The sequence below is a fragment of the Pseudorasbora parva genome, chromosome 18 (genome assembly GCF_024679245.1).
Source record: "Pseudorasbora parva isolate DD20220531a chromosome 18, ASM2467924v1, whole genome shotgun sequence".
NCBI classification, from domain to species: domain Eukaryota; kingdom Metazoa; phylum Chordata; class Actinopteri; order Cypriniformes; family Gobionidae; genus Pseudorasbora; species Pseudorasbora parva.
In genome coordinates this window covers 18,847,695-18,873,281 of record NC_090189.1, presented here as the reverse complement: position 1 = coordinate 18,873,281, position 25,587 = coordinate 18,847,695, and the positions used below count along the sequence as shown (strand labels likewise).

Sequence of the window (25,587 nt, the reverse complement as noted above, 5' to 3'; positions counted from 1 at the left end):
GCTCAATGGAACAATGGCTTCCAATGTGCTGATACGGACGAGAATGTATTCATTATATGTTCTTAAAGCTATTTATTGTGACATTTAGCTATAAGACATACAAAGCCATTTACTCATGTCTTTCCAAATCTTTAAGACTGATATTCTTCTGTGGAGCATAACGATTTTTTTTTGGTCAACACAATAAATGGGGTTGAAAACCACACCGGACCCCACTGAATTGATTTCTTTTTTGAGATTTCTTTTCAGTTATTCAGTTTGGAAAGACATGAGTGAGTAAAGAATGATAGTTTTCATTTTCAGTTGAACTATCCTTTAAATGCCAGTTTGCAAATTCTCTAAATGAAAATGTTTTTTTAATTATATTGATCATTCGGGGAAAGAAGATTAGACAAATACAAAATAACAACAGCACTAGTAAGGAAGGAAACAAGCTTGGTGCTCAAGTTTAGTATTGTGGGTAAAGGTTCAGACAGGTTAAGTGGAACTGATGACAATGTATATTTAACACAAGACAGAGCCCAGCTAAAACCTAATCTGAGAAAGAAAAAAAACAGCAGCGAGAGAGTAAAAACGTAAAAAGAAAATGAAAAAGAAAAAGTCAATTGTTCACCATGGAACAACTGTGACATGATTGATGGGATCTGCGGTAGGCGTACGGTAAGTGATTGTTTTTCCCCAAGCCTCTGTAGAAGGCATCTTGATAATGTGCTCCAGTGTGCTGTGTTAATAACGTCCTGCACTTCAGAGAGCTCCATCATTTTCAAACCTGGACCGTGGCAAATCACACACTCTGGAGTACGCTTTCTATTCCTTCCTTCCTTCCCTCTTTCACACTCACACACACTCTCTTTCACACACACACACGGCTTTCAATCCATGTTCGGAGTCATCCTCTAAAGCAAGCATGGCACTGATAAATTCTTTTCCACTTCAAGAAAACGAGTGAGGGCAACTCATTCATCTCTGCTGTGATTTTACACCGATTTCAAAGGTCAAAGGAGAACACAAGCAAATTAAAGAACGCAAACAGGAAACAGAGCTAATCAAGTCCATTTTTCCAACTGACGTCGCATAGATGTTGAAAGGTTTGGTGTGGAACCAAACTAAACTGACCGTTTACCTCAGACAGGGAATCTGGAGTTTTAACCACTTCAGTTTGTGGTCATTGTGAATGCAAAAAGAGACCAGAACGTCTAACTCCAGGCTTAAATGCATCAAGTGTGAACAACACAACATCAATTCTACTAAATATCCCACCTACTATCACTTCAGAGTCTGTGTAGCTTTCTCACTTGATAGTTTTGCCAAAAAAATGTATCTTGTCATAGTTGTCTTTTAACCTTACAATGAAAGTCAAGAGGCTCCAATATGCTGATGGGCCACATTGACTTACATTACATGGACAAAAACAGTTCTTGAAAATATATTTTTTGTGTTACAAATGATGACAGGATTTTCATTTGGGCGAACCGTTTCGTACAGGGCTTTCGTTTCGGTGCACGTGTGTACCGAACGTTACGAATGCAATCTTTAACAGTTATCAGTCCATGTTATCATGAAATTCAAACGATAAATGCCGTTTTGAAGCTCTTTAATGTGACGTGACTGATCAGTATAGGCGCATCAGTTTCTTTTACGGTCATCTCTTCCTAAAGAATAAACATGAATAAATATCTCTTAAGGTAGACTATTTTGTCTAACTTACTGAAATGTACTGAAATGATTATGTCCTGTAATCGTTCAATCGGTGTTTCAACCGCGGAAAGACAAAACAGCTTGCAATGTCCCGGAGCATTGTCCCATCATTCAGTGTCCACATCTGTGTTAGTTCACTAGAGAAACAAACTCTTTCGCTAAATATATGCGCTATATATTAGCCTATATATTCATTATATTCTACTTAACCTGTTATTGATATCTTGTTTATATAATGTATGTTTAAATAAATCTATCATGATTTGACAGCCATATATAAATTATTATATTTCAGCAACAAACTGGAGAAGGAAAAATATTTAATTAGATTTAGAAGTTAATGTAAAAACTGCCTCATGTGAAGCTTGTGATTATTATATCAAAAATAACTGAGTTGAGGCATATTTGGGCTCTGTTGTTAGCCTTTAATATTACAATGTGTAGCCTAAAAGGCCCTATATTTACAGCATTATCTTTAAGAAACGTTTAGTTATAATTGAATTAATTTAGACATATTTTTTTCAGTAAACCACTGTTGAAGAAAAATAAATATAAAGCAATTTTGTAAAACTGCTGTATCTGAATCGTACCGAATCGTGACTTCAAAACCGAGGTACGTACCGAAACGTCAGATTTGTGTACCGTTACACCCCTAATGTTTACGCTGTCCTCCAGCGAACACCTTAACCTGCCTTCAAACAAGTTATCATACTGATGCCTGCTTCTCAACACGGGATTTGCAAAACACTTGCTCTTGAAAGATGGATCAGTACTCGGTTTATTTGCTCCACAGAATCACAACCTGTAAGTATGAATAATAATTGATGTGTATATTTTCTACCAGGTGTTCAAAATACACAGTTTTGTTTTTTATATTGTGTATGTTTCAGGCTACAAAACTCATGTTATTACTGTCTTATGGTTATTACTTAATACGTATGGCAAATCAGCTTTGGGCCACTATTACCTAAAACTATTAATGTAGTTTGTCTGTTGTTCTATAGTACTTTGAGTAAAGATAAAGGATGGAGCAAGATTTGTTTCGCAAACTTTAATGTTACATCATTCATTCACATTAGTGCTCGGCTAACATATGCACCGTTATTAATACAGTAACCACATGTGTACTGCAATAAATTAGAAATATACACATTAGTTTGCTGATGGACATACTCTTGTTAATGCTGATGGTGAGGAATTACAGTTGCGACATCTCACACTGTACCTCAAAATGAGTAGTGTATCCCTGAGAAATGTCAGACTCGCACTTGGATTGATATTGTAAAATCACTGTCATCGTTACGGTCTTTACAGTGTGAACAACCGCTTTAGGAAGCCTCCAGACGGAGATAGAGATAAATCAATTAATCAATCAACTTTATTTATATAGCGCTTTTACAATGACGATTGTTTCAAAGCAGCTTCACAGTGTTAGACAGGACAATATTGCAAAAAATTTAGATTTGGCTAGTTTGATTTGGCTAGTTTATAGAATGAAATATGACCTAATTAATCAATTTAATTTGTATATTTAGTTGAGTAACTCAGATCTTAATTTTGGTGTCCCCAACTGAGCAAGCCAAACCAAAGGCGACAGTGGCAAGGAACCAAAACTCCATCACGGCATGATGGAGAAAAATAAACCTTGGGAGAAACCAGACTCAGTCGGGGTGCCAGTTCTCCTCTGGGCTATTATCAAACAGTGTATAATTATTAGTCTGCCAACCCTGCAAGTCATAAATCATATTAGATAGGAATATTAGAAATTTTGGGTATCACGTAAGAGACTGGTTTTTTTTATGATGAAAAAAAAAGAACCCGTCTTTTATGACGGGTTTTATCATAAGATGACGGTTATGGTAATGGTCGCTTAGCTTCCGAAACACGTTGAGTGTTTCCGTTGAGTCGTATGAGAATCACTGAAAAATGTGGCGATGTGCAATGTATATTATGAGAAAATGATGAGTTCATGAAATGAGTGATTTTTGATTTTGATTTTTGACCTCCAAAACAAAACGAGGAGCCGTTAAAATGGCATAATAGGGGCAAAGTAATCAATTTAAACAAATAACAGCAAATATTCACTTCAAAATGTGCCACAGGGTCTTGATTTTTCAATTTTATTTGAGCAGTCATTCTGCTAAATGTGCGAATGTTCTCTCACATTTTGATGAAAGGCCTGTCAACTCATAGTGCCCTTGTCATGAATGAGTGCCACCACAAAGAGGATTTTTTAGCAAAGATGGAACTCAGCTTTTAGTGTGCCCTTAAACACATCATGATGAGCAGTGTCTCTGTCTTCACTGACAACCTCTTCTCCAGACAGGAGACTAATGACCCTGCTTTTTCCATTGTTCAGACAGCTACAACTATGGTGAAGCACTTCTTCCTTTCACACATTGACACTCCCTCTCTGTCTCGCCAGGCCAAACCACTGTTGCCTGGAGAGAACTGTGACTTAGCCCCCTTTAACAGCCCAGTAAATGAGCCTTTTAAAGAAGCCACAAGACACCAACCATCTCTGCGCCCTCAAGTCACCCTGGTCGGTCGATAGCATCGCTAACTTCTGGAGGTGATAAGGAGATTATACGTGTCCCTGAAGGGGGATGAGACGTGCTTCCATGCCTGACCCACCATAAGACGCCTCTGGGGGAATCCCACACTGTCCCCGTTACCCTGTGACTTCTAATGGATGCAAATTACATCTTTGGTTGTGAAGAGCAGCTGATCCATGGGGATCGGACCTCTTCATCAATGCCCCTGGTCAAAGTGTGGTGTCTGATCTTGACAGTGAGCAGTTTTGGGCCCTGCCACGCTGTGTGAGAGATGCTTGCAGCATTGAGAGGTACACGACTAATGATGAGAGTCTCAAAGTGTGATAGACAAATCAGAAGGGCTCACACTGTCTCCTGGTTTCAATAGGCCAAGTGTTTAATCACACATCTAGTTAACCATCAGCTACTGACTCTTGCACCTGCTGTCTGCACTGATTTTTAATCAGTATACAGGGCTTGAAGTACAATGGGTCTTTAGGACACCAATGTTTCAATTGAACTTTACTAAATACTAGCCTCTAGTAAGACTGGTGGTCACCGTTTCCATACTCAATACTTTGATTCGCGGGACAGCCACTTTTCTTCCCTCAAATCATCATGGCTCCGCAGGGCATTGAATCCTCACAGGTTGTGGTAAATTGCGATATAAAAGTGCCAACCACGTGCCGGCTCCTCACATGCAGGCAAGAGAGAGGCAGGCAGAGGCCCAACTTGAATACAAAGCAGTTCAAGGGGGTACATTTAACACGCAAACGCTTCGCTGAGCAGGAGCTCCTCCAGGGTCACAGCTGCCATGAAATGCTGAGACAACACGGCCAGCCAGAAAATTTGACAGAGGAGAATAAAATGCTGTGTTACAAGATGTAGATATCTGACGGAGTATTTCAAATACCAAAAGAAAATGCCAATTTTTTACAAATGTAACAAAACAAACATTTTACAAAGAGGAAGATATTAGGGCAAGTATGTGGTGTAGTGCAACTTCTCTAGGAAGCTACCATGTGCCATAAAGAAAAACAAAGGTATATCATTTACTCACCTTTGTCATTTAAACCTACAGGAATACATTTTCTTTTACTGTAGTACAGAAAAGGATATACATGAAGAAAGACACACAGTGCACTAAATATTGTATGGATTACAGTACTTAAATATTTTCACTGGCCCCACCACAAAAAAACATACATCAATCAATCAAATAAAATAGGCCTAGTTAATGTTTTAGATCCATATAACCTTAATAAATAAGGTTATGACACCAAAAACGACTAGCCTAACTAAAAATAGTTTTAAATATGTTAGACGCAACGCTCTACAATGTGAGCGACTAACTCGCATGTGTGAGTAAATCTTCACTATGGGTGGCTGAATAATATCTATTATTAGCCATTGGCTAATAAATGCTTAGGTTTTACTTGCCAGTGTGTGCTAGAAGCTAATATTTAGTTTAGCATACATTTTCACTCGTTGAACACTCAGAGAAACAGTTCCGCTCTTCATCAAGCGGTCTGTCTATTTCAGTTCAGCACAATGGATGCGCTACATGCCGGTATTTGGCGTACCGTAAAACTCTAGAAGGCGCACAACTCTCAGTCCCTTTGCTGAGAGTACTGTTACACACACGCATGCACGGACACGCGCAACAATTTGGATTTCAGCAAATCAGAATGCAAACCACTTGATTAATATTCATGAACCCATCAGTCCATCATTTATTTATATATAGGCCTATATTAATGTACATAATTAAAAAAAATGCATGTATATAATGTGTATATATATTTATATAGTGAATAATACAATTAAATAATTCATTAAAATATCTCTTAATAGTCTTCACCGGCTAGGTTTCGTCAACTGGGGCCAGGCAATCGGACAGTCCTTATTGTCGAACACTGTGGTGTTTTCTTTTTTAAACTTTTTTATTACATTCCATTTTTATTGTATGGAAAAAAGCAGCTAAGACATTCGACAAAATCGTCACTGTCAGACAGAATAAATAAATAAAATAAACCTGTACTTTACTTAAACACTATACATAAAGGCTAATCATTTATGTATTTATGGAGCAGAGAAGAGTGGATTCGTTATTGAGTCATACACAATACTGTCTTAAAATGACTTTGCTTAGCACTTTGTCTTTAACAACATGATATTTTGATGGGGAAAAAAAAATAACGAAAAAAAACCCTTTATAACCCATGAATTAAAAAAACAACTATGCAATGCAATGCTGCTTCAGATTATATTTTGTTCTAATGGCAGACAAAAGTCAGCTGGTCCAAAAAGTCCATTTGAGCTTGATTTTGGTAAAATATGCATAGTGTAAGGAAACATACAGATGTCTGACAATATATAAAGCCACAATATCAACTGACAACACAGAGTTAAATTATTATTTATTTTAATTATATGTTCTGCAAAGTAGAAGATTTTTGGAGATACAAAGTTTTTGCCCAGCAGTGACGATATAAGACATAATATGGGTTTAGCATCAGGTTTAGCATTAGGTTTGCAGATGACAATTTAAATTTTTGAGTGAACCATCCCTTCATATATTTTACACATTATTCACACATTAATGTGAGATCCATAAAATACATCTAACACAAGCAAGCCAATGATGCACTGCTATGGATTAATGCAATAACACAAAAAAAAAATGAAATGAATTACATTAATTAAAATTAATTATTTTAATCTGCTGAAAGCTCTGATCAATAAATAATAAATGAACAAAAGAGACACTTGAGAGGATTGTGGCAATAAATCTTACTCCACGCTTGATGATTGCTGTTTTGAGAGACCTATTCAATCTGCAATAAATTGAAGAACAGAACTGTCAAGACCTTCACCTCCTACGCAACAAGATGGCATTGTGGAAAAACTGAAAACAGAGTACTCTGAAATCTGCACATAGTAAGCAGAGACGAGTAGTAAAAATAAACAGTACAGCTTTAAAATTTGCCTTATTTAATATATTATATAGCCTTATTTTATATGATTTGAATAACACTCAACAAATCAAAAAGGATTTTAAAAAAAAATCAGTTTATGGACTCACATCCTTCTCTGGACAGCTGACTAGTCAGACGGTGACTTAATCTCTCTGATATGAGGGTGGCTTTCACATTTGCAAAAATCATTGATTTTGCAGTGATCTTGATTCGGTGTAGCACAGTGAGCACATGGCACTGCATATATTTAGCAGAGCAAAAAATAAAATACATTCACAGCGCATAAGACAGCCCTTCAAATAAGAAAACAGGAAGCCCTAATTTTCACAGCATGAGACCAGAGACGAGCTTTCAATATTTCACTGTTGGTACAACTCTGAAGCCTTTAAAATTGGTCAACATCAAAAAACTAACAACAGCAATGCATGAGAAAGATGAATGTGAGGTAATTTGCAGGATGCCGAGAAAGATGTCAGTCTGAGTGGCTAAGGCTGAAATGAGACTGAACCAGTGGAGAGGCTAGCATGCTCCCCCATCATCACCTCTCATTAGGATAGATGTTGGGAAATGTAGAAGCCTCTAGGTTCATACTGTTATACTTAATATATGTATTAGAATAACCAAGCACAGTCCATTTTAAAATTCAGTTTCAGATTCGCCTGTTAAATTCTACTTTATACTAGGGATGTGCACAACGACTCATTTCATAGACGTTTAAAAGGAAATTTTGCAATTGACTATAGCCGACTAGTCTAAACCTCCCCTTCTGCCCCCAAAGACCGTCTGTATATGTGATTCATTTGAAAAAGACTATTTCATAATCTATGATCAGTAAAATCCCACAACGAATGCCGCTAGAAATAGCGTTTTACAGAATGCTTGCCTTGCATTATCATTGTATACTAAACTTAAGCGTTCACTTAGTCAATGTAGACATGTTTATTCAAATCAGTTTATACCACTTGCGCATCTGGGTTTGAACGCACTTCTCGTGTATGAAAAGTATCTGTACACACGACGGGTGGCAAAATCTTGATGTGTACTGACATAGGCTTATTCTATATTCTCATACCACATTGTCCCTCATAACAGGTAGAACAAGAAGCCTATAAGGCAAGCTTAAATGTTATATGCAAGTTTGACATGACGTAGAAGAAAACGGAACAGTTTTATGTAGCCTTTCAAAATATTCCTTGCTAATTTTCCGAGTGGAAATTTCTCGGAACCTGCCGTGAGCGCCACAGAGAAAAGCAACGCATGCAAAATCGGAGTTCAAATGAAAAGACTGTTTTCGTAAGCTACTGTTTTCGTAAGCTACTAAGGTAGCTTTAGTAGCATTTACGTTTAGATATTGGGTAGGAATAAGTGATGTAAAATAAGGTCATGCAGAATAAGGCATTAATAGGGACTTTAAGCAACAGCTATATGGAATGGCAAAGGAGACTGGAAGTAAACAGTTAACTGCTATGGTCAAAGAAAGCAAAAATCATTAAGTAAACAAAGAGGACGGCATAATCGATAATTTAATCATTTAACAAAATACAAAAAAAAAAATTTAAAAAAAGAAAATGGGGGCGTTAAATGTTAAATTAAAATGCCATAGAATATAACATTTACTTATCTAATCTGCCACGCATTAACAACTATAGCAAATCAGCTATTCTCCCGTAGTAAACGGTTGAACGTCACAAAGTAGAAGTTAAAGTCACACATGCGCAATAGAACGCCAGAACACCATTGCCGTTCCATCAGCTGTTGCTTCTGATTCAAGCTGTTGGAACGATCTTCCGTCCTCCATACGCATGACAGAATGCCCCGCTTCATTCAAAAGACAGGTAAAAACTCATCTCTTCCATGAGAATAAATGGAATAATCTTATCGTTAAAAAAAAAAGATCTTCCTCCTCTATTTTTTTCTTCCCTTTTTCTGTTTTTTGCTACCCTGAGTAGTATACAAATCTTGATATTTAGGGCACTTTTTGCGTCTCTGTCTCTTCTTGACAGATCTCTTCCTGTACTCCTGAGTTGTAAGTCGCTTTAGATAAAAGTGTCAGCTAAATGCATAAATGTAAATGTAATATAAATGTTGCTTAAAGTCCCTATAAGATGTGCTTCATAAGTAATAATATAAAACCAATATCCTAATAAAATCCATGCTAATAAGCAACTAGTTAACCGAGAAATGGACCCTAAAATAATGTGGGTAACACTTTACAACAATGTTCATTAGTTAACATGAACCAACAATAAACTGCACTTATAAAGCATTCATTTATCTTTGTTAATGTAAATTTTTACATTTACTAATACATTATTAAAATCTTGTTAACACTTAATGCACTGTGAACTAACATGAACTAACTATGAACAGCTGGATTTTTATGGATTTTTGCACTTTGAGATTCTTTTGAATGAAAAATGTGTTATAAATTAAATCTATTATTGTTATTATTATTTTATTATTATTATTATTATAATTATTATTATTATTAACTAATGTTAACAAAAATTAACTAATGCTGAACAGAGGTGTTGTTCATGGTTAGTTCATGTAAACGAATGTCCATACCGTACTAATGTTAACTAATACAAACATTGTAAAGTGCTACAATAATGGCTTACCTAAAAAAAATATATATTAATTTTTTTTAAAATGCAGCATTAACATGATGGAATTTAAACAAACGCTTTAAAAAAAATACATGAAAATAATAATAATAATAATAACATTAAATAACAAATAAAGCAAACTATTACCTGTGCAAAAAAAAAAAAAAAAAAAATCACATAATCTCGCACATCCCTACTTTGTACTAAGGGATGTCAAATGTTTGTATCAATAAGCGAATGGAAACAAAACATGAGAGCTATACATATTTACTTGAGAATAAGCCATTTTATTGTATTTATATCAAACTGTAATCGCTTAAATCAGTGCACTTTTTATAATCCTAACTGAACATGGTTGTGCTCTTAAAATTAGTATTTTGGGAAAATCAGTTTTTGTATTAAATAATAAAATGTTGCTGTCGTGGCAACCTTATTCCATACAATACAAGATGTGTGTTCTTTCTACTAGGGAACATAGTAAGGGAAAAACACTAAAAATAAATCAATATTATTTTATGAATGATGTGTCCTTTATAATCCAAAATCCCCAGAGAGGTGAAGTGTGTGGAAAACAGAAAGCAATAAATTGAGAGCCCAAGGCCATCTGTTACAGGATCCAGGGCTGAGAGTGTGATGGCCACTGAGGCAAACATATAATTACGAAATGAAAAGTGGTTCACTTGTAATAGAGAGCGGGTGAAAGTGAGTCACACCACTACCATCAGAGGAGAGCGGTAGATATAATGTTCAATGGAGATATCTTGGCTAATTAAAGGTAAGCGGGAGGGAAGTCTACAGTATTCTTATGCTCAAGTCACAATATCAAAGCATATGCATGACAAAAAAGTTTGTAACGGAAAATATGCTGCAGCAGATCTGGTGGACCTCCCTCACGAGCATATGGCGCTTTCGCTTACAGACAACAAGAGCCATGTTTCGGTCCTCATTAAACGCAAAAAAATCTAATCCAACCTGCTTAATTGTTTGGGCAGCTTAAAAGAACTGAGACAAGAGCTCTAGAAAATGAAAATGTAGCGCTGAGGACAGCATTATTAACACAAACATCTCACACTTTTAGAAACGAGAGGTCGATATAAAGCCGTTCACTAAATCTTGTTCTTGCTGTATACATTTATACACTGGGTAATAGGAAGAAAAGCCAATAAATATCAGTGAAAGATGCCTAATAATATATTAGTTCCAGAGTTCTTCTCATGACTGACACACCTCAGAAAATACCAATGCTAAATGTATATGAATAGCATCAATTCTCTGCATTGCTTAATCACTGTGTACATAAGCCCTAGATGAAAAGAAACTGAAATTATTTAGTTGATGACAATCAAGCCACATATATGAAAAGACCTATGTAGGGAAATTCTGCAGTGTATTACTACGTGTTGTTAAAGGAGTAGTTCACTTCAGAATAAAACGTTTCTGATCATTTACTCATGTTTACACGTCTTTCTTTCGGCGCAAGAGCAGCATTTGTGGTTACATGTTTTTAATATTTTTTCGAAAAATACCTTTTTCCTCATCTGGGCTCGTGTTGAGCTCTTTGAAGCAACTTTGAAACTGCAATTTGGACCTTCAAATCATTGTACCCCATTGAAGTCCACTATATAGAGGAAAAATCCTGGAATGTTTTTCAAAAAAAAAAAACTTTCGTACTGAAGGAAGAAATATATGAACATGTTGGGTGATGTGGGGGTGAGTAAATTGTCAGGAAATTTTAATTCTGAAGTGAACTACTCCTTTAAATTCAGACATGACAAAAAATTGTTTTGCTGAAAAACTGTTTGCATTGTGTGTGTGTGTGTGTGTGTGCGTGCGTGTGTGTGTGTGTGTGTACTTGGTTATTCTGTGCTTGGTTATTCTACCACATCTATTAAATATAACCACATGCCCTTTCGAAAGGAAAATATATTTTGAAATATATTTTTTGAAATATAATATATTATAAATACATGGAATCATATATTGATGTATTATACAATATATTCATGTAATATATTGTAAAATATACACTTTTAATATATTGAAAAATATAAATATTACATCCAATATATGTGAATACATTGCCTGTATGTATGTATGTATGTATGTATGTATGTATGTATATATATATGTGTGTGTGTGTGTGTGTGTGTGTGTGTGTGTGTGTGTGTGTGTGTGTGTGTGTGTGTGTGTGTGTGTGTGTGTGTGTGTGTGTGTGTGTGTGTGTGTGTGTGTGTGTGTGTGTGTATGTATGTATGTATGTATGTATGTATACATATATATATAGCTCTGAAAAAAATTAAGAGACCACTTAACATGATTTCTCAATGTTAAGTGGTCTCTTCATTTTTTCCAGCGCTGTATACATAATTAATCAATCAGTATTGAGATATAGTTGTACTATATCAATATGGCTTATGCATGTAAAGTACACTGAAAGTACACACAAAGTGATTAAGCAATGCAGAGAACATGGACAATGACTGTGGACAATGAATGGACAATATAAAGTTGTTGTGAAGAGCTTCAAATGAACCTAATCACAACACCCTCAGCTGAAACACATGGAAGTATTTACTGATCGAAAACAGTGATGCTAACCAAACCGTGTGAAATTTGAAGTGATACACCCACAGTTATTACAGAATATAAGAGTATAACCAACAAAACACTGTTTGGTGTAGAGATGTGTGGACAGAAGACCAGGAAGCGCTTTTATGTCTGAGCACAGAATACAACATTCAACCATATGGGGGTTTGGCGGCGGTCCAGTCGAAATCGGCTCAGAGTTACAGGACGGGGGTGTTTTGTGGAGGAAGGCTCTGTCTCTAAACAGCTCGGGCGGGCGCTGTAAGTCAAATCACTTTTCATGGTTGAGACTAGAGTGTCAGGTGGATGAAATTGCCTATGAAATTAAAGGGACAGAGCTCTAAATAACACACTTTCGAGAATCTCTCAAGGTCTTTCTCCTCACTACAGCAGAGAAGAAGATAAATAATAAAACGTGGTAACTAGACAATAGGGAAAACTCTGTCTATGGATCCACAGAAGGTATCCTCTGATTGAATCAAACAAACTAAGCATTTACACTTTGCCAACCAGCTCTATTTTTCCTGTGGTGTCTTTCTATAATCTAATAGCACAGCGAGTGCACCAAAGGGTTGCATTCAAGAAGGCAACAAAAGGCAGGAGAATGGCATCTTCATGATTCAGGAAGCTGCTATTGACATTACCTTAAGCTAATCATCATACAGCCATAAAGCTGCATGGGAGATCAAACCAGCCAACTAAAGCAGATGGACCCAGAAAGAGCGTTATTTTTTGTAAGACCAAAAGAGCTAAAGATTATCCTGGGTATTATGCACATGCCAGCTCTTTGTGTTTGAATGAGTATTATCATGGTGATTGTAAAATTCTTCCACATCACGAACCAAAATCAATTAAATTCAAAACACAACGCCAATCTATTCTCTGAGTGGGTTGAGTCCTTTGAGATTCATTCAAGAGGGTACAGATCAGATGAATCTAAACACTATAATCCCTTTACTAATGACGACATCTCGCATAGAAACACTCTCTCAAATAACTAAGAGCATTAGACTATGTTAGAGGTCTGCTAACACAAGGCAGACAAGATATGGGCCCTTGGGTCGATAAAAGCCAATCTCAGGTACATCCTCAGTGAGCCTTTACTCCACTCACCACCTGTTTTAAGATGAATAGAGGCCTTGTAAAACAAGTCCAGGGATGAATTTCAATCTAAGAAGTTTAAAAAAAAAAAAATTTAGAAGAGACTTAGCGCAGCCTGAAATGGCTGACGTTTTGATCAAAAAGACAACATTTATGTTGTGACATAAATTTTGCAAAATAAACGGCAGGAAGCAGCACTGGGAAATCGGTTTTTAAAAGTGCAAAGTGCTGTCCTGCATTAAAATGTTCACGAGTCAGGCGCTGTCTGGGCATCTATTGCATTCTTTACAAGATAACTGGAAAAAGGTAATCTCAAATGAGATGTTCATACACACAGAACAAAAAAACTACAACAACAAAAAATGTGGTGATAAAACCCAACATTCACTGCAAAAAATGCTCTTCTTATTTAGTTTTTCCAGTCTCGTTTCCAGTCCAAATATCTAGATAATCTTAAATCAAGATGCATTTACTAGAAAATAAAATCAAACTGACATGAGTTCTTGCTTAAAACAAGCAAAATGATCTGCCAATGGTGTGAGAAAAATCTTATTTCTGTTTGGGATAGAAACAAGAAAAGATTTCAATCAAAAACAAGGATTATTTTTCTCACCCAATTGGCAGATCATTTTGTCTGTTTTAAGCAAAAACTCACTTCATTTTGATTTTATTTTCAACGAAAAAATATATTATGTCGTTTTACTGATACAGTAAAAACATCGTTTTTTCCTGTACTCGTGCGGACGCGTCGAGTATAAACAAGGCTTAAAGCTACACTATCAAATTATTAATTCAAATGTTAGTATAGGGCCACCTAATATAAAAAGGTCCTATACATATCAAATGCCATATGTTTAGGCTTTTAAAGAGTAGTGCCTGACATACAAAAGGAAGCCAATTCAGCAATTTCTTTAAAAGTATTTAATAAAATAAAATAATTTGATTAATCCTGACCAGTACTGAAAAACAACAACTGGTAAATCATGGAGAATCATTATGTAATAAAGCACCAATCTTTGTGGAACAGTATTCAGAAATCATGTCACAGACACTGCCTATGAGCTGAGAGTGCATGTCTGCAGCCAGACTCTTTTCAAAATGTTTACCAAAGCAGGGGGGGAAACATTTTGGGTCGCACGCTTGGGAAATCAGTCAGTATTCAATAAATATGCATGAGGACTACATGCAAAACCGGCTGAGAGTAATTCCTCTAAATCAAGTGCTTGATCTCACTGAGAGATTAGGACACTTCTGCAACCATTTCACTGCTCCTATCTTGTCCTCAGTGACAAATATTGATGGAGAAGTCATTGTACACAGTCTAACATGTGCTGCTGATGAAATTCATACAAGTAATGTTCAAAATAAATATAAATCAGATAAAAAATATTTTAAAGAAAAGATATTTACCAAAAAAAAAAAAACTCATCAAAGAGTGAATTGCAGGCTAGTACACGTGCAAGTAAACTGCAGTATATCTTAGTAAAAACGCTTTAATCTTGGAACCAAATGCAAGCAGTATTTTTTTACCTAAAACGCTGGCCCTAAATTTCATGCACAACAACAACAGCAAAAAATAGTCCAATTAAATGGCAGTTCCACATACATTACTTGAGTTATGTACTTAATTAAATGTGAACCAATTTAATAAGAGTGATGCTTCTTAGCTTCAGCTTTAAACTCAATCCTCCACGTTTCACTTTTACTATTAATTTGATGACGACGGTGGCATAATTAAACTTATTTTCAACTGCAAAATCAGCTCAATGGAAACAATGTGAAATGAACAATGCTGCATTTTCCACAATGAAGCTTCGTCATGGAAAACATTGTATTTAATGAAATATTCAAATGAAGGCAATGACTCAGTCACCTTGAAACAATTATATCTGGTTGGAACTCAAATTTCCAAAAGGACAAAAGAAGTGCTACTGTCCCTAGTAAAAATACAACAAAATATTTAAAAAATATTAATAACTTAAAAAATATATTATTATTATATATATATAATTATAATAACCCTGGACACAAGATGACAGAGTAAGGTAATTAACTCTGCAGAGAGTTTCCTGAAGAATGAAATCAGCCAAAAAAGTTTTCCCCCCCATTCATGTAAAATGAAATATGGCATCTACCTCGACTCAGCTTTGGGAGTTTGTCAGAAGGAGAATATTAATAGTTCTATGGAGTATTCACAAAAAGTGGTCAAACGTTAATGGTGCAGTGAATGTTCTTACCTTACGGCCATCGCTGGCGTGGCAGTTGACGTTTAACGGCGTAAGCAGGGCCATGAGCTTCTCTTCATTTCCGCTCCTGAAGCAAAGCAGCAGTTTGTAAAGAACAATGGAGAAAAGTAAAAAGGAACAATCTAACGGTGAATTTCACAGGGAAGATAAGGAGTGAAGGAGCGAAGGAGTAAAGGATAAAAGGAGAGATGGGGAAATGAAATTCATAATCAAGAAAGCAGGAGCATGTATGAACAGCATGTATGCAAGCAGGAGCATGTGTTGGCGATTTCCTTTATAAGACGTAAAGAAGGAACTGACAGTGTACCTTCAATATAAATGTTTATTTTACACATGCATAGGAGTGGCACTTGCGGATATCCTATAGAAAGTTCCTGCTGTAACTGGAGTGAGCCGTAACCTGGGGCTCCAGCGAGCGTCTTGGAGGGGTTTGACACATCAGTACCTGCCAACAACTTTTACGTTACGCCAGCACCACGAGCTACACCCCAGTGCTGGATTTGACAGGCTTGCCACGGCTATGGCCAAAACTGCATGCCGTCTGTGGCTGGAGATGGGCCTGATCCCACTCTAATCAAAAGGTGGACAATGACAAGGAGCCATATTAGCTAGGGGTGCTCCGATCCGCCTTTTTTATTCTCTGATACAGATTCTGACCACCGATTCAGAGACAGGGATCATTCTTTAGTGCAAGACATCAGGCTTGACTTAAACATTACTTTCCTAACTTTGTAAAACAATAACAAACAGACACATATAGTGAATTATTTGTAAAATAACTGTAAATAAACCAATAGCTTCACTAGTAGATATTCAAAATAAACAGAATGTCACTTCATTCATGACTCATGACTGTCATGTATGACTCATACATTCATGAAAAACATATATATATACACACACACACACATATATATATATATACACACACACATATATATATATATATATATATATATATATATATATATATATATATATATATATATATAAACATTTCTGATAGATAGGAGAAAACAAAGGTTATTAACAATCTTTAATTGCGCAGAAGTATTATATGAAAGGCTTCAATACAGAGTGGCACAAAATGTTTATGCTCATCGCGTGCACAGATTGATGCGCTTGAAGCAACATGGAGTCACAGTGCGCAGTTGCAGTACTTTGCATTGAAAAGTTCAAAGCACAAAGGGAAGAGACATTGATGCGTGGTGTAACATATCCATGCCATAGTTTGAGCCTTTTCTTTTAAAGGTTTCAAATTTCTGTTACATTAAAAAGCACCATAAACTTACCATGCACTATATTCACAGCTTTCTGAAACTCTCCAAGATGGTTCAATGTTTCTATTAGAATACTTGATCTGTGGATAAAGGTCTATGAATTCGCATAAAAGGACTTTGCCGTTACAGTGCGCGTGAAGAACATTGCATAGTGCTCTCTAATATGATTTAGAAACCCCAGCGAGTCATTTTATGCAAAACCACAGACCATAAACACTAGAGTGAGTTTCATCTTGGTGACTGTCGGAACCGAACATGACCCAGTTGGAATGCTGAATGGAGAATGACTGACAGCGACAGCAAAAGAGAAGTTTACGTGAATGTAATGACTTAAATATTCATCTGTAACTCATATTAAACTATTGTAAAGCTTCAGAAAATAGAATATAGTACATGGAAACTTTAAGGTGCTTTTTTAATGTATCTGACTGATGCTTGATTTGGCAAAAATGGAAGTATCGGAGCCAATATCCCATCTGAGTTTCGGATCGGCACATCCCTAATATTAGCTGTCAAATAATGCGGCAGTGTTCCTGTGCTGGAGCATATCGACATGGAGTGATACATCTTTTGAAAACGGTCAGGGTCTTGCAGGCATGCAAAAACTATTCTATGACAATAGCAGACTTGAGTCGACTTTTTCCAGAAAACCTGACGTGCATGAGCTTTCCTGCAGGTCCAGCCTTGCCAGAACCTCGCATAAACAGTAGAGTTTGTTCCTCCCCAGTTGCTCTGGTATCCTCCTGCCAGTAACAACATATAACTGGCTTCAGTGAACAGCAACATAAGTTCCTTCATTTAAATGCACACTCCACCACCGACATGGAAAAATAGGGCTGGCTGGGAGATTACAACTGGGAAGAGAGGCTGAGGAATGGGAGGGTGTCATCAATCTTCTTGATGCGTTTGCAGATGCATCCCGGTCTTCGGGAGATTACTACTAAGAAGAGTGCAGGCCATAAGTCAAACCCGACTTTCTTGCAAATTGTTTGTCCTTTTATCTGCTTCGCCCATCTTCCATTCCGCAAGTTTCTACAAACGATTCTCAATTTATAGGGTTACTCGTGCCATCTTTGGCAGGGGGGGGTCCAGTTAATTCCACCCCCTGTGATCATGTGTTCCTAACAATCTTTCTTCCTAACGTTAGGGAGAATTACAAGGCCTTTGTAGCTTCTTTCTCTCTTGATCATTAAAACAACAAGAGTCCTGATTTGTATCCATGCTGCGGGCTGCGCCTGAAGGCAGGGGTATAAAAAGGGGGGTAAAGCCAATGGAGATGTAGTCCACAGTATGAAAGAATCATCTATTCTCTGTTTTGAAGGTTACTGCTGGGATTGCCGATGCGTCACGTGTTTCAAAGGGCAGTCTTGTTTCTTCATGGCTAGGTGTCCTATAGTGATGATCAGGTGTTCGGTGAAATGCAGTTTCAGACAACAGGTAGTATGTAAAGTTGTGTTTCTTTCGCATACTTCTCCTCTGGTTTCACCTGCAGCACTCGGAAACCAATTAAAACCCAATTCGCCACATGGAATAAAGCATTTGTCCAGCATGCAACTGAATGGAAACTCTTGGGCTGTTCTCTGTCCAGGAAGTGGGCTCCTTCAGGCCATCACATGTACGTATGAAAATGCATGCATCGAGTCAGACATTCCCAGCCCTAGCGGCACCTTCTCCTCTGCCTTAATTCATATCCATGTGCACAGACAAAAGAAAAACAGTGTCTATGGAAACAGCAGGGGAGGGAGGAAGAGAACAGAACCATGGGAGAGTGGGAAATGAGATGAGGAGAGGTTGAGGAGGCATGTACTCACCTCGCAGCTTCCAAGAGTTCGTCCTTCTTGTATTCACCTAAGTGATTACAAAAAATCATGGTGTCAGAGGCAAACAGGATGAAGGACGTACAGCAGCAGCAAGAAGCCAGAGTAACTAAGGAGCAGCGGACCGCCGGCAGCCCCACACAGACACACTCAAACACACACAGGCATCAGTGCACCAATGCTGCCTTGCTTTTCTCTCGTTCTCTGCCTGTCTCTCTCTTCTGGTGGTGGCGTCGCCGAGCGCCAACCCCTCTCGCCTGATGAAACCGTGACGTTGAGCAGATTGTGGACGCGGCATCGACAGTGTCTAGGATACGGCGGGCGAACTGACGCATATCCCTGCTCACTCCACAAATTAAATGGCTCTCTTTCTCAGGCAGACAGACAGCACACACATATATACAAACACACACACACACACCCCTCCCCTTGTATACAGTAAGCCTGATACTTCCCCTCCACTGTCAATTTTATGTTTGTATAGGAGGAGCCGTTGCCGTGATAACACAAGATAAGAGAAGGGGGGGAAATATGTAATAAACAAATGCCGCCCACCCCGCTCTCTCACCCCCCTTCCCACAATACCCAGCCTCTCAGCCAATCAGAGAGACGCAACTAATTCAGCTGTGATTTCTCCCCACCCCCACGTGTGCTTGCTCTCGCACTCTCTACCGAGGCTTGTGGAGACAAGAGAAGTGAGGAATAAGGGGGGGAGGATACAAAAAGACAGGGGAAAAGAGGGAGGGAGCGGAAAAAGCAGCAGAAAGGCATGTGAAAATGCTGTGGAGAGATTGATATCATGACATATGGGCTGCATGCAGGAGGTGTTTGGACAACAAAATGACTAAAACAAAATGATTCGACTAGGGCTTGTTTTTCATTTTGTGGCAGTCGCATACAAAGCAGAAGGATAGAGCAGAAAAAGGCATGTCTGGAAGACTCATGTGCTCGGCAGGCCATCGTTTGCATTTTCTCACTGAGAGGGTGGCCAACCTCCAAGCCTGATGTCCCCCCTATTGAGAGATCCTAATGGAGCGCAGAGCACAAAATACAAAAACAACATACACAGTCTAAAATTATGATTTTGCCAATGGTAGGCGATAAATATTCTTATATTATCTATTAAACTGTATTTTGCATAGTTTTTATAAACAATATACATTTCTGTCCACGTAGTGGAACTCTGTATATTCATGACAAATGGATTTGTTGGTATTTGACCATGGATCCTGCTCACACAACCTCTAAACTGAAAAAAAAAAAGTTTTTCAATGTATAGATAATACAGTCACCAGGGCTATTCACCAAGTAAATCGGTCATTCACTTGTCAGAGAAAAAAATTAGCTTGTCCTCAAAAAAGTTTGATTGTGTGTGCACGTGTGTGTCTGTGTGTTGTAAATATAACATTCCTGAGCCATATTCTCACCAGTGTTTAGTCAGCTTTGACATATTTTAATTCGGTATATATGATAGTTTTACCTTTTATAAAGTGTTTTTCCCCCCTAATCTTATTAAATATAGGCTATGCTTCAGGTTTCATATTATATTCTTAAATTTGATCTATACATTAAATTAAAATAAAATAAGACAATATAGGGCTGTTACCAATCAAATTAAAAAAAAAAAATTACACAGAAAAATTACAACTGCATAAATTAATGAGATTTGAATTTTTGAATAAACAAAATAAATGATGAAAAGTATATGTAACTAAACCACCAGTAGGTGGCAGCAGGTGAGTCATTGAGCTATTTATTCAATTAATTCATACATACGATTCATTCCAACGCTGATTCATTCAAGAATGAGGCAGTCGTTTACGAATAGGTAATTGAATCATTGATTCATTCAAACACTGAATCATTCAGTAACGCATATTGTTACTGTGAGAGCGTTATGGTTCTGCTGTTTGACACTTGCTAGGAATCTTTGTTTGGAACTATTTTCGTTGCTAAAATAGAACAAAAACATTCATTATTGCATCTAAAAAGTAAGTGACTAAATGTTAATTAATTGTTTATGGAACTGTCATATGAAATCAGTCTCATTTTCAGTCGTGATGCTATTTTGTTTGTGTGATGTTGTTTAACTGTAAATTGTTTTACATTTTGAATGTTTGCTGCAATCTCTCAGTGTGATCGGTGCTCAGTTGTTTTGATTTCTTCTCGAGATGTTAGAGCGTCAACAGCATGTTGTTACCGTCAGTTCATTACATTATATATTATCCACTATCAATCACCACCTACACTAAATGAATGCAGAATCATTCTTGCATTTTGGTCAGCCACTAGTATTTTTTGTTGTTGTTGTTATTGGCGTTTTAATCAGGCTCTTGTCCGTTGGGCAATAAAAATTATCTTTCACTTGTCCCTTCAAGAAATCCACTTGTCCCGGAAGCGTTAATGTCGAGCCCTGCTGTCACGCTGTAAAACTGCAGCGAACACACAATGGTAGATTGGGATTTTGTTCCCCGTTTTCTCGAAGAGGAATATTCCACACAGGCGTTACACAACAAAGAACATGAAGCGACGAGAATACTTTTTGTGCGTCACTCTCCTACGCTGCTGATGTAGTAAATACAGTGCAGCGCTACCGGGTTCTACTGGGCTTACCATTGGCCACCACTGTTCAAGTCAGCAACACGGGCTCAAAAGAAACTGTTAAATAAAGTTGTCATTTTTTCTTAGATTTTTGCACACAAAAATATTCTTGTTGCTTCAAACAATTAGGGTTTAACCACTGCAGTCAATCAATTTGAACAATGTCTTTACTACCTTTCTGGACCTTGGAGGTTTCAATGATTTTGATGTCTATGCGTAGTTCAGAGAGCTCTTGGATTTCATCAGAAATATCTTAATTTGGAAGTTGATCAAAGATCAACGACCAAAGATCAACGAAGGTCTTAAGGATTTGGAACAACATGAGCGGGAGTAAATAATGACAGACTATTTCTTTTTAGGTGAACTAACTGTTTACCTAAATTAGAACAATTGAAACTAGCAAGGAGCAAATTATCATTTTAAAAGGCAGGCTTAGACCATGCAATTTTCAATTTCCTATTAAAATGATTAGAAAAATTGCATTTGGTGTTCGGCAACTGTTCATTTGGAGGAGAGTTGTCTAGTAGTCACCACCGAAAAAGAGTTCTTAAGGCTCTCTTGGTGTATGACTGTTGATTGGCAAAAATCAATCACTAACCTGGAGACTAAACGACCTGAGTTATAGAGCGTGTTTAATGGATATCATAAATTTCGCCATGTAACAATCTAAAGCACAACATGAGAGATGAAGACAACAATGCTTGACGATGGTAAAATGATCTCAGAGTGAAATTGTCACGTCCTGGTCTGTTACTGAGTTTTTCTTGCTTAGTCAGTATTAAACCACTGAACGTCCCCGGGACAAATCACCTTCAGTGCACTAAATGACATTATTGACAGGAAGGAGAGCCTTTGAGTAAAAAAAGAAAAAAAAGAAAGAAAGAGAGAGAAAAGAAAACACCACAGATGGTGAGGCAAAAATATCACGACTTCAGAGACTATTAACGAGATGCCTGCCAAGTTTAGCAATCTTTCATAACAGCATCAGAGAGACAATTAGTCTAGTCGTACTGTTGCAGTCGGGTGTCAGATGCTCTATCGGCATGAAAAGGATGTAGGATAGTGTAAAAGGATCGGCATATTTACCCAAAATATAAAATATAAAATTTAACAATAAAACAATTTTTTTAATCTAAATTGATTCATATTATTCTGAAATACATGCGAGTAATGCAAAACTCACTGGCATGACTGGCAGAGTGGAAGTGTGAGTGGGACATAGGATGGGCAGTTGCTAAAGTCAAAGTAATCCGCGCTCTATGACCGCTCTATGACGTCTACAAGATATTCTGACCCCTAGAAATATGCAAGGCCCCATTTCGAATAAGTAGAGAGCAGAGCTTTCAAGACTACTCATTTCTATAGGGACATACTTTAAAATATAGAGAATAAATTTTAGTGTGGCATCAAACTCTCGGTATTACGAAACAACCTTTACTCAGATTATGAGGGATTTTAATACTGAGGATATGCAGAGCTGAAAGCAGCAGCAATAATCCAGTAGTCCCAGAACACTGACTAGAGGAACCTGGGATTTGAACACTTTTTGAGAATGACTTGCTGTTTTTATGTTTGGGGTCCCAGAACCCACTGATACAATATATAATAATAGAAGTAATTACTTTTTATGTTCCTAGGGTCAATTTCCTCTGATCAAAACCCAGTAGGGATATTATTAAAGATTTCATGCCTATGTTTTACCACTCAGAAATGTGTGGGCTCAAAACATACACTACTGTTCAAAAGTTTAGGGGAAGCTATTTTTTTATACATTTATTCAGCAAGAATGCAATAAATTCAGTGCCAGGTCATATTGAATTTCAAACAAATGAAAGGATCCTGATTACAGTTTTCAAAAAAAAAAAATAGCAGGACTGTTTTCAAAAAAATTTGTAAAAGTTTCTTGATCACCAAATACCAAATCAGCAAATTAGAAACATTTCTGAAGGATATCATTTGACACAATGTCATAATAAGCTTTGCCACCCCATGAATACATTACATTTCAAATGTATTAAAACAGAAAATCATTATTGTAACCCTTTAAGCCCTGAAGGCATATTTAGTGTTTTTTTTGTGTGTGTGTGACATACACAGTATGAGAGTCCCTTTGTTTGAAAACATTTTACTTTTTTGTGAAAATGTCATTATATTTGGACATTCTCATACTGAGAAACTGCTAATAAAAGAAAAAAGTTTGCTCAGGGGAAATATTGCATGCCAAAAAAGAAAGATATGTAACAACTCGAGAAGGTAGGAGGATAATTCTTTTTTGGTGAAGTTCCCCAACATGTGAGCTACATCTGAAATTGAATCTGTTTTGTGGTGATGCGCATACAATAATCAAAAGTTACAGCATTTCAAACCAAGGTAGCATTTTTGTTTAGCCCGTTACACTCGGAAAGCATTTTTAAATGTGTTGTTTTTGACACACAATATCTTTTATTAAAAGCCTTTCAAAAATACATGAACTAACTGAGCTATATGATGCTTTTGAAACATTACAACAAAAAAAATTATAATAATTATGAAACGGGGGGGGGGGGGACTGCAAATAACTCAGCACTACATAGGAGTTAATCAGATAACATGCATTGTATATTTCAGGCTCCAAGCTTTAAAATATTACATATTTTGTGTTGATAAAGGCATGATTATAACTTTTTTTTTGTGGCTGTGTTGCTTGCTGATTGTAGATTCCAGTTTAGAGGGACTACTCAGCATTTATTAAGGGAGTCTAACCAGTTATATAAACATTAAGAAGCTTTAATACATTTTCAAGGTTAAATAGTCATAATATTTCCAAAATATTAGGGTTTTTACTGCATTTTTTAATTAAAAAATCAGCCTTGGTGAGACTTCTTTCAAAAACATTTTTAAAAAATCTCACAGATCCCAAACTTCTAAATGGTAGTGTAAGTAGCATATTATACAGAGGACGTGCATATATAGCGAGTTTAAAATTGTGTTTATAGCCAACTTTTTTTATTATAAAGTCATGAAGTACCAACCTAATATGTAACATCTGCAAATGTATGACTTAAAAAAAAAAAAAAAATCCTATAATGATAAACAGAATATGGTTCATGTAAAATTCATTGAAAGATTTGACTGTTGCGTTTTTTTTTAATCTCTACCAGTCTATCCCTTTAGGATGTGCACAAATGATCATTTCCTCCCTCTTCAAACACCACCACTGAAGCAAGGCCTAATCGCCTCTCCGACTGAACTTAGCACAACGGCGAGTACATCCGTTGCTTGAATTTCAGTATATTTTTGTGTGGGTGGGTATGAGAGCAACAACTCAAAGTAAACATGCACAGCCTGAGGACAAATGACCTGCCTTTGATTTTCGGGCCGACACACTGATAAAGTGCACTTGGCAAACTGATAGAGTGCACTTCAGTCTCTTGCTGTGAAGAGAGATGTTTGTGTGGTGCACGACTGTGAGTGAGGAAAGGTTAGGGGGAACTGGCATGTGTGGTCAGGGCTACTGGACCCCTGCCTAGCTGGCTCAAAGAGAGAGAATTTAACAGGACGAGTAGGTTGTGTTGCATCGAAAAGGTGTTCTCCGCGTAATCCTAGGACTCCATAACAGACACACTTTGGCTCAGATATGATGGGAAACGAAGGGTAAATCCTTTTTGCCGCAGCATACAATTTTCTTTCTAGAGCCAAAATAAACATTGGGAGATTAGCTTAATTTCCTCTTCCTACATAGAGTCAGCACATGCGTTTTATAACACTGAGGAGTCTTAAGACCTAATTTTTCATTATATATGCAAAAAAGCCCCCAATTCAGGGAGTCTTTAAGACATGTCTAGCGTCTTTCCATATGAAACTTTGCAACACGATTCAGTCTAGATGTCCAATATTCAGTTATCTAAAATGCAACAACATTTAAGAAAACTTTGCAACCATAAATATGAGCTAAATTCATTTCTGCTGCATTAATCCATGAAATTAATTCCGCCCACTTAATTATTCAAAGGCAACACTGAACGAGCCACTGAACTATCTAACACATTTGTATATTGTCAGACAGCGATGCGGCTGTGATATAAAATAATTTCCCTTCAATGTTTTGTTCCCCTCTCAAAATTTGCATTGCATTGATTTTTTTCTCCATTCATCTCA

At 37.0% G+C, this 25,587-nt stretch overlaps 1 protein-coding gene across 6 annotated transcripts in view; it reads right to left on the bottom strand.

Annotated features, from left to right (window-relative positions):
* The window catches only part of tnksa (tankyrase, TRF1-interacting ankyrin-related ADP-ribose polymerase a), a 118,568-nt gene that overhangs the window by 48,193 nt on the left and 44,788 nt on the right, over positions 1–25,587 (bottom strand). For all 6 annotated transcript variants that reach the window (XM_067424338.1, XM_067424337.1, XM_067424340.1 and 3 more), the window contains 2 exons: positions 18,844–18,880; positions 15,744–15,819 (listed from right to left, as the gene is read on the bottom strand). In XM_067424338.1, coding sequence (XP_067280439.1) covers positions 15,744–15,819; positions 18,844–18,880 — 113 coding nt within the window. The remainder of the gene's footprint in view (positions 1–15,743; positions 15,820–18,843; positions 18,881–25,587) is intronic.